The sequence below is a fragment of the Branchiostoma floridae genome, chromosome 19, assembly GCF_000003815.2.
Source record: "Branchiostoma floridae strain S238N-H82 chromosome 19, Bfl_VNyyK, whole genome shotgun sequence".
Classification (NCBI taxonomy): Eukaryota; Metazoa; Chordata; class Leptocardii; order Amphioxiformes; family Branchiostomatidae; genus Branchiostoma; species Branchiostoma floridae.
In genome coordinates, this window is record NC_049997.1 from 15,539,889 (window position 1) to 15,550,626 (window position 10,738).

At 40.2% G+C, this 10,738-nt stretch overlaps 1 protein-coding gene across 1 annotated transcript in view; it reads right to left on the bottom strand.

The window, feature by feature from the left end:
- Positions 1-688: 688 nt before the first annotated feature.
- Positions 689-10,738, bottom strand: part of LOC118406562 — a 23,309-nt gene continuing 13,259 nt past the window's right edge. The window contains exons 7-13 of the mRNA XM_035806659.1: positions 9,443-9,947; positions 7,372-7,507; positions 6,138-6,425; positions 3,339-3,973; positions 2,584-2,667; positions 2,084-2,206; positions 689-1,100 (exon numbers count right to left, since the gene is read on the bottom strand). Coding sequence (XP_035662552.1) covers positions 910-1,100; positions 2,084-2,206; positions 2,584-2,667; positions 3,339-3,973; positions 6,138-6,425; positions 7,372-7,507; positions 9,443-9,947 — 1,962 coding nt within the window. The 3' untranslated portion in view covers positions 689-909. The remainder of the gene's footprint in view (positions 1,101-2,083; positions 2,207-2,583; positions 2,668-3,338; positions 3,974-6,137; positions 6,426-7,371; positions 7,508-9,442; positions 9,948-10,738) is intronic.

Consider the following 10,738-nt stretch of genomic DNA (forward strand, 5'->3'; position numbering starts at 1 on the left):
TGGTAGTGGTGTGTGTTCAACTTCCATACTCTTTCCCGAATGCTGAGTGCTAAGCAGAGAAAGAAGCATGTACCATTTTTAAAGTCTTTGGTATGACTCGGCCGGGGTTTGAACTCACGACCTACCGAATGCAAGGCGAACACTCTACCCACTAGGCCATTGCACCGGTCTTACTAAGAAAAAAAAAAAACTGCAGCTACAGGCCAAACCCCATGCATAGTCTTGGGGCCCCAAAAAGGTAGTCTTTCAGGCTAGCCAGCCCAGCTCCTGGGCCCAGGCTTTGCCGTAAACCCCCAAAATCACCATACATGTATTTGCACTTAGAGCTCTTCAAAGCTGGGCAAAAATCATGTTCTTTAGGAAGTCTGAAACAATGTATTGTTTTGAGGTCGCCAGAGCACTTGAACATGACTTATTGAAAATTTCTAAGCTATTTTCACAAAGTCCAGTTTGTGCTTTGACGTAATGTTCAAGCGTTTCCTCGTAATTGTGTCTAAACTATGCCAATTTTCGTGTTTCTGACACGCCCAAAGAAGATAAAATGGCCACAAAACTTGTTTGGCCTGTTACCATGGCAACAATTACTGCTGAGCAGAAAGAAAGCTATTTTGGGGGATTGAGAGCCAAGTACTACCACCGTGCAAAATATGACTTAAATGTTTTTTTTTACCCTTGCCACCATTGTTTGTTCCTTACAGACATTTGCCCTTAAATTGTGCTGCCTATATATTGTACACTACAAGTACAGTACTAAGAATATCTTATGCAAAAAAGCACCTGGATGGTTGGTTGATTTTTGCAGATTTACAGATGTTACCACAGAAAAAATATGGTGTATACTGCTGTGGAGCATTGAAACTAAGTTCTTACAAAGCTAAATATACACTATGTAAAAGTTTAATAATTACTTTACATTCTCTTGATAACAGCCTGGTTTTTGTACCAGAGGAATAACTTTGCCTGCCGCATGAAGTTTGCCGGGTTCATGTAGGATAGTTGTCCCTTCAGCTTTTTCAGAGCTGAATTACACTGCTCAACAACTTGCGAGTTCACATTGTCGTACTGCGGATATCTGGACAGCTGGTATCCCACTGAGCAACCTGTAAAAAAACAAGAGAACTTATATGGACTGTACACAAAAGTCGTGAATTAATAAAGGGTTCATAACCCACCCCAAAGAGTATATGGTGTAGTAGCGCCTGGTCACGCTATGAGTATGACCACCTGATAAAACCAAAGAGCAAGTGAACAAGATGGTTTCATGAGAATATAAATTATTCACAATTCGTTTGATACAGTTGTCCAGTTTGTCAAGTTAAAAAAAAATGCTTTTGGAATACATAAGAAGATTTAATATAGGTTTCATTTTGAAGCCAAAATGCCTAAAGACAATATATTTCATAACATTGGAATCTTGGGAAATATTTTCCAAATCTCAAACTCTACCCTACTCTACTCATTCCTCCTGTGCAGGAGGATATGTATCTCTTATTCAGATTACTTGGGGTCTTTATAGCACATATACAGCCAAACGTGTACTATTAGCGGCCACCTTTGCATAACGACCACCTGGCCATTGCAGTCACTTTTTGTCGGTCCTTTGGATTTTTCCCATTGACCTAAGCATTAAGAAATTGTCAATAGTGGCCACCTCTCCAACGCGGCCAAGGCCTCAGAATTTCTGGTCACGTAGACTCAGAAACACTGCCTAGTATCAACAACGATACTTGGTGACGTTACTTGGTGAGAAAGATTAGTGGGAACTGAAATCATGTGTAACTTATTGCTCGTGGTCAATTGAGCAACATTTTCCCTAGTGGCCACATTTTTCCACTCCCTTGAGTGGCCACTACAGACAGGTTTGCCTGTATACACATGTATAGCAAGAACAATCAGAAGGTGATACAAACGACATTGACCAATTACAAAGACATACATATTCCCCTGCCTCTTTTGGCGCTTCACTAGCCGATATAAAATGGGGACTGATTGATCAAAACCTTCCCAATATGATAATGACAAATAAAGAACATTGTATTTTGTACAATGCAAAGCACAGAACAAAGCCAAAGATTGTACATACCTTTGTGGTTTTTCCAGTGAAGACGGTCGACCAGGAACCAGGTGTTCTTAAAGAGCAGAGGATCCCGGTTTAAACAGTAGGAGTGAAGATTGCAGCTGTTGTCATAGATGACAGTTTCTGGAACTGAAGATAGTCTGGAATTAGCACTCATTTTTCTGAACAGAAGGACTAGTTACATATTTGTGACTGAGCAAAAGTTTCTGCAAACAGGCTGAACAGTAGCTTTTGGCATTGTGAATCTGGAACTGGTGTTCACTTTGAACTGAAACAATTCTACATTAGTCCCTTATTTGTACGGCCAATTTCTGAGATTGTTTCTTTGAATGCAGAGAAACATTTCCAGCATTTGCTTGCAAATGTTGTCTTTATAGTTTAATGTATTATTTATTCAATACAGAATCACAGACCTTTACTAGAAACAAGTAAATAGTAATAAAAACAAGTCAAGTAATAAGTATGTCAAATTTTGCAAGAAGTTAAAAAGCATTCTGAATACTAACCATCTTTAAACCTCGTGCGTAGTATGGTGAAGGGTGTGTTCGGTGACTCGTGTTTTACCATCACCTCAAAACCATAGTTGATGCCTGGGTTGCATAAAGAGTGAGATTAATATTTCTAATGACCAGTTAAAAGCAATGAAAATCACACTGGCTGGGACCCTCATCTGACAACGTAATTTTTTTTCTTTCTCAGATTTGTAGTGGAAAAGCAGAGTGGATGGAACAAACAGGAAACGTTCCCCTGCCAACACCAGACACTGAGTTATCAAGGGAATTTCAGCATGTCTTGTGACTCACTTGCAAAGTAGGCTCTGCTGTCAGCTTTTGAAGATCAGGATAAATCTGATACTAGTGGGAAGGTTCATAGACAGGCTTTTTAATGATATGCAATTCTTAACATTTGATAAAAATTATAGACCAAAAAAAACTTTGTTTTTCCATCTAACTCTAATTTTAAAATTGATCCTTTTTCAAGTACAATTGGAATGGTTGTAAAATAGAAAAACATTGATTGACGGATGTTACAAGCCGACCAAAAACAACTTCCCAGTGATCTTAGAAACAGAGGGGCAAACCACCATCATCATCATCATAAGCAGCTGTTATTAAAAGCTTTCCAACTACTTTTCCTGGTAAGAGCTACTCTTCCGGACAAAGATATTGCGTCTAAAGTAGCAAAATGCTTTTGTATCTGATTTAATGAAGTACAATATGGGACTACTAAAATGCTTAGAAAATAATGCATATCATAATACCATGTCCACAATTCAGTAAGAACATCCCTGGGAGCAGGGAGGGGTGACCACTGCTGGACTTGCTGCATCCCTTTACATCGTTACGCCCCCTGTCAGCCGTATATTTCCCTCTGCTCCTGACATGTCCGAGGGCTGGGAAGAAGGAGATCAGGTCGGGATTTACCCCTCTCTGTCCAGCACAGTCATCAGGAACCCTTGCGTTTTGATTGAAAGGTTTTTCTGCTACATCCAGGAGAGCTAACAGGAGGGGTCGTAGCTCCTCCGCCACACAACTACTGTCTCCATTCCTCACATGGTCAAAGAGCACTGGAATATGTTTCTGCAGAAACTCCATGTCACAGACGGAGTCACTGATGGCTGCTCCATCTGCGACTTTCTGAACAAAGTCATGCAGTTCTTCTGACGGATGGAGAAGTCCACAAACAGGAGAATTTTTCGACAATGTTCCAAGGAGGGACTTCAGTCCTTCCGGACATGTCTTCAGGTGCTGATACTGTTTGATGACAGTGGCAAGCGATGGTGGCACAATTCTGACCAGTTCCGCCATCTCATCTGGAGTGACCTCGCTGTTCACAAAGGAATCCAGCAGCTTCCGTCCTCGTTGGTTTGTGATGAATACCCTATCTCTGTGGCTAGTACACTGGACAAAAATGACATAACAGTAAATATCCAGGACAAGAAACAACATTTCCTAATGTTTTCAATCCTAACGTAACACAGTTTTTGGTTGATCAAACAGTATCTTTCAAGTCAATGCATTGTATCATATATGTATCTGAGAGAAAGAGAGAGAGAGTTAGAGAGAGAGGGAGAGAGTTAGAGAGAGAGGGAGAGAGTTAGAGAGAGAGGGAGAGAGTTAGAGAGAGAGAGAGAGAGAGAGAGGGAGAGAGTTAGAGAGAGAGGGAGAGAGTTAGAGAGAGAGGGAGAGAGTTAGAGAGAGAGGGAGAGAGTTAGAGAGAGAGAGAGAGAGAGAGAGGGAGAGAGTTAGAGAGAGAGGGAGAGAGTTAGAGAGAGAGGGAGAGAGTTAGAGAGAGAGGGAGAGAGTTAGAGAGAGAGAGAGAGAGAGAGAGAGAGAGAGAGAGAGAGAGAGGGAGAGAGTTAGAGAGAGAGGGAGAGAGTTAGAGAGAGAGGGAGAGAGTTAGAGAGAGAGAGAGAGAGTTAGAGAGAGAGGGAGAGAGTTAGAGAGAGAGGGAGAGAGTTAGAGAGAGAGGGAGAGAGTTAGAGAGAGAGAGAGAGAGAGAGAGAGAGAGAGTTAGAGAGAGAGGGAGAGAGTTAGAGAGAGAGGGAGAGAGTTAGAGAGAGAGGGAGAGAGTTAGAGAGAGAGGGAGAGAGTTAGAGAGAGAGAGAGAGAGTAGAGAGTGAGAGAGAGAGAGAGAGAGAGAGTGAGAGAGAGAGAGAGAGAGAGAGAGAGAGAGAGAGAGTGTGTGAGAGAGAGAGAGAGAGAGAGAGAGAGAGAGAGAGAGAGAGATGGTGTGTTGCCATTGACATTAAAAACTCTTGCAGCACATGTACAAAAGGCTGAATTTTTTTTTTTTTACAGTCAGTATTTCAACCCCTATCTGAAATTTAGTTAAACACAATTAAAAAGATCGAGTGACAAAATAACATCTGCTTGTTTACAATAACTGGTCAGTTTATCACAGATTATCCGTCTTGGTTCAGGAGCTCTACACAGTATGGTAATGTGCTATTATATGTATATCAAAGGGAAAAAATCAATATCAACTGGCTCGAACCAACTGGCCCCAAATATTTCCATGCCTTTTATTTCCAACACAGATATTTCAAAAACATTATCAATGAAAAGGCAAGAACGCTGAAGATGTTGCCAAAGGTTGAAAAGAAAAAAAAACCCTGTACACGTTGGCAGGGTTTAGTTTTTCAGAAAGAGCTAACTGAAACTGAAAGAAGCACAATGTTCTTTGTCTTAAAAAAATTGGACGTCATTTTCTTTCTTTCTCAGATTTGTAGTGGAAAAAGTAGAGTGGGTGGAACAGTCAGGAAATGTTCCCCTACCAACACCAGACACTGAGCTATCAAGGGAATTTCAGCATGTCTTGTGACTTGATTTTGTATGGATGACAAAGTGGCAATTTAATCGACAGAGGGCTAGGAAGAGATGTTTTTATTTTTGATGGGCTGATAAGACGGGAAAATGTGGAACCTGTGGTGCCCTAGAACTACGCATTGTAGGGGTTGAATCTATGTAGGAGAGAGTAGGATCCTAGTCAACGGCAAAAAGAGAGTTCAACATGGTGAATTTTGACTGGTTGGCGGAATCATCGTCAAAAAGCCCAGCAAACATAGAATGTTGTCCTTCGGCAACATAAAGTACATCCACATCCACTTGCCAAATCAGCAGTTTCAGTTTCCTCAGGCAATAGGGCTTATGGACTTATGCTTAATTCAAGTACTGCAAAATGCTATGATGCAACATATTAAATAACATATCATACTAGTCACTAAATAACAACCGACATAATATTTTCATTTTCATTTATTTGTTAACCAACATATACTCTCATAACTAGCAATTGTTTTCAACCTACAATGTAAGAATGATCATTAACAGGATAATGGTGAAAAGAAGCTTCCCAATACTAGTATAATGTATCTAACTTATAGGGATTACCCAAACTCAAATTACCAAACTCCTTGTGTTAATTTAACACGTTCAAGAATTGGTGCTGAGAGTATAAAGATGGCATAGTCATAAAAAAACACTGTACTACATGTATCTACATGTATCTATCCTGACGAAAAGTTAAGTAACATCAAAAGAAGGTATTGTATACTTATCTCCCAGGGTATGCGGTTTCTGTACCACTGTCGCTTTCTCCCAGGACCTGTTGCCATGGGAGGAGCTCTCTGCGAAAGCTCAGTGCTGTTCCATCGCAGATTATTACTTTTGGCGCTGGACCACACAACGGGCACATAAACCCCTTACTGTAGTCGATGTCCAGGAGCTCCTCAAATTCATACCACGACTGGCGAAACTTGTTATACGACAGAACTTGTTGGAAGCCTGCAACTCCTGCATCCTCCATATGTTTAGACAACGTCTGATAATATCCAAACATTGTCATACTGCAACCGAAAAACGAACAATTATATTATTGCCATCATATATCAGTCGGCTGAAGAGCAGATGATCTAAAGTTGACAACAGGTGGGTGATAGATCGATAGATCGATAGATAGATGTATGACTGACAGAAAATGAATGTAGAGAATTTTCGTTGAGGTGCTTAATCCTGAATTTGATTACAAAGTAATGCCAAATCACTGTGACTTAACTAATCTTTACGGCAGATACAAAAGGCATCCATGTAATCTAAAGTTGTGTAATGCCACTTGATGTCAAATCCTTTTCAAATACATTTTTAATTGGTGGTTGGGAATGTTCATAAAGCATATTTATTTCAGTCATGTGAAACAATTTGGCACAAAAGTGAGATCACACATGAAAAAGAGGCTACTCTACATGTCGCCTCTTCTAATACACTTAAATGACATGGACTTTACACACTGCACTATAACAGAACTCCAGATGATGTGACATATGACGCATCTACAAGAAGTAGCTTCATTCAAGACCTGCTTTTTTCCAGGATGTGATCCTCTTGTGTTGTTAATCATGGTGATTGACTAGTCCACTAGCAGTTGTTTATGTACAAGTTTCAGCTTAGGTACACATCACTACCTAATGGTATAACGTTACTATTGTGTGTGAGTAGCTAAATGTCAAAAGGCCACGGGAAAGACTTGCTGTATTTTTCGCGAAAATTTTGCCTTTCTAGTTGTTTCTATTCTTGCGATTTTTCCTTTCTTTTCGCTTCAAAAACATACTGCATTTTGTTCGAAAATGTGGGCTTTCTAGTGTTGAAGATTGCATCTGTAAGGTATTCATGCAATCAATGACTTTCATATTAATATTATTTATATTCAATATCATTACAAAAAATGACACCATTCTGGAGTTTAGGACCCAATCTGATACACTAATGCATGTGCAGGTAAGGCAGCAAACCTACCCAGTCTGCAGGAAGTGATACATGTAGTCCCTGAGGACTTCATGTGAGATCAAGAAGGTCCCCATGTTAAGGATGCCATCTGCTCCTCCATCAAAGGGAAGGTTGGTATCACAGCTGGAGCATGGCCTTTGGTAGACTGTAAATGAATAACAAATCTTAAGTATATACAAAACCTATGTTCCAGATTAGAATGAACCTTGTATGGCTGGCAATGTTGTTAATGGTGTTTACCTGTTTATAAATTCTGAGAGTTAAGTTGATATACCAATGCCGTAGCAAACCATGTGCCGTTTTGAGACAGTGTCATGTTCAATGACCCCCAGGTGTCTGACTACTTATAATGTACAAGAAAGCTTATTGCATGCATGCTATTTACAATCAATATTTTATCACATCCATTTTACTCCAATGGATTTTTAACCAGCTTTTTAACTTGTATCCGTTGGATGATATAACCTGAAATTAGCTTAGTGCAATAATCCCCTCCCTCGTTTTACCTTTCAGTAGATCTAAAAACAAAAGGAGATCTAGCGTGTAAAATAGACCAAAGCCTCTAATTCCAGATGATGCAAGGCCACCTCATCAGAGGCGTCCAAAAAGGAACAGACAAGCACCGATGCCAACTCCTGTTCCATAGAGCCCAAGCCTAACCAGCACCAGTTTATCTACGAACCACTTATCGCAGGAAAAGGATATACTTTGCTAATTCAGCCAGTTTTTACATATTCTTTTTCATTAGTTTAGGCATCCTTTAAAACTACCGGAGAAATAGTTAACTGCAACCTGTGTTTAAAGTCAACTGTACCCAAATCAACCACACAAACATCTTGCAACATTTGGGCGTAAAAACAGTTGAAAACTGGCCTCATTACACGTGGAATTACAGACACCCCAGATCTAAAAAAAAAAGAGATATAAATGCCGCCTGATAAGGCAGCTGTAAATTTCATCCACCTGTCGTGCGACAATCGTATTATTAGCTAAGGGCCGCGGAACAACTCGAACCAAAAAGAAAATCTGTTCTATACATGTTCAAATCAGTACATGGCTTGGCGGCTGTGGCATTGGGAAATATCAACCTCACAGCTGCTAATGTTGTCAATATTATTGAGACAAACTGTCTTTACAAAAAGAAAAGTCCAAGAACACGGTCGATGAAATGAAACTGGAGGAGATGGAGGGAGGGTCCTACTACTTGTAGGAGAGAGCAGAAGACTTGCAACCCAGCTGAATATATCATTGAAATAATGGATTGAAAATGTTATTGAACATGTTTGAGCTAGTGGTCACCAGAGTCATTATTACACCTGACATTAGAATAAGGCATAGTATCAAAAGATATTAAAAAAAAACATGTTTTAGCATATCAAACTTACAAAATAATCACACTCCTACAGGCTGGATTACAGATGATTCAACCAATAAAAATGAGCAATAAGAAATACATTCTGGCAATCAAATCTTAACATCCTTGCTACCATTATATTTTAAAGGTGAGATGATCAGATGACCTTGACAGCAATGGATGGATGTTATTCTAAAGTTAACACTGTACAAATTTAAGAGCTAGGGCTGGGTACCGGTACAGTGTACCAGTACAAAACCGTTTTTCTCATTGGACCGGTCGGGAAAAACTGGACCTGAAAAATTCAGTGAGCCTGTTGTTGGACCGATTGGAAAATGAACAGATTATGAATTCATACGTTTTTGGGCTTAGCGGCCGAGAAAATAACAAGAGCGAAGTTGAGTCTATAGTCATTTCTACCAACTTTTACAGTCAATCGTACAGAGGCAGTTAGCCTTATACAATTTTAAAACGCCAGTGAGAGTCGAATACTACACAAAACAGATTTCCTTTTAGCGAAATGGACCATTGTTTTGAGTATCGTCCATTCAAATTTTTTCACATACTGAATCAGATCCAGGTTCAGGTCCAGACCTGATCCTCTGGACCTGAACCGGACCTGGACTGAATTTTCTGTACCAGTACTCAGCCTTAATAAGAGCTAAAACCTGAGAAACGTTCCATCATAGATATCAAAACAATGTGAAAACAACAAACACAACAAACCTTTTGTCTTAAAGACAAAGTTCCGTGTGACCAGCGGAGGGTGACTGCATGGCCAAGATACAGTTTCTGTGGCAGTGTCTCCTCCAGGGAGTTCTGAGCCACATGTTGGGCAGCTCTCACAGGAAACAAGGGTGACTGTGCTGTCGTCCTGACAAAACTGGTGGGGGTTGTAGCCAGCAGTGTTTTTGAATTGTCCCGGCAAGACATTGAACTGTATTCGCTTTTCAGATACACAGACAGGACTGCTGCCAGACTGTGAAACTGAACTGTCCCCAAGGATGGCTTGTACGGACTGCAGCGTATCCTGGAGTGTTTGACTGTATATTTCATGTTCATTTGACAACAACGTTTTGAGTTGTTTGACGTGGCTACAGGACTGACAGCCCTGGCTACATGTCATGCATTTTATACCTTTCCCGCAGCACAAAATCCCATAGCTGTTAGAGTCACAATCACTCTTGCTGCAGAAGATTCCATCACCGTAGACCTTGAAAACAGCATCTGTCTGCAATAAAAATAAAAAGAAGAAACGTTAACAGTGCGTGAACTCGAATTGTCATGAAAGCACTATGGTGAACATATGGCTAACGGAACTTGCAACTTTGATCCATGGTACCAAGTAGGACACAATTATTTTCTCAGTCACAGATAAAAACTGGGGACATGTGAACAAAAGAACTATCATTTGAAATTTTAAGGTACAGGATATCCTGGCCACATTGAGAATGATTACAAATACACATGTCAGGGTATACATGTACGTATAAGACTAGAGTCGGCAATTCTGCTGGTAGAGATCCTGATTGGAGTTTCTGTCGACAGAGACTGTGATCGGAATCTCTACCAGCAGAATCGCTGGTTCTACCAGTTCGGAGTCTCTGCACTGACATATTGATGTTTTATTTGCAAAATCATTTCCAAGGGCTAATTGCATATACAGTCTCAAGAACTAAGCCAATTGCATATACAGTCTGAAGAACTAAGAGAAGTAAATAGAATAATACATAAAACTAGTGTCTAATCAACTACATGATACTATCATGATGGATACTATTGTCGGGTTTGACTTCTTCTTTGAAGGCAGTGGTTAATGAACTGTCCCACGTTCTGTATGATGGTGGGGTTTTGTGCTTTTAGTAGAAATATAGTCTTTTGGTGATCACTTAGGTGGTAAAAGCTTGGTGAAATAGTGACAATTGAGAGACCACGGAGAGACCACGATCGGAGTCGGCCCTAGGACCCGCTCCGATCCAAACTCAAATGATACTAAGATATAGGAAACAGCAATACTATTTT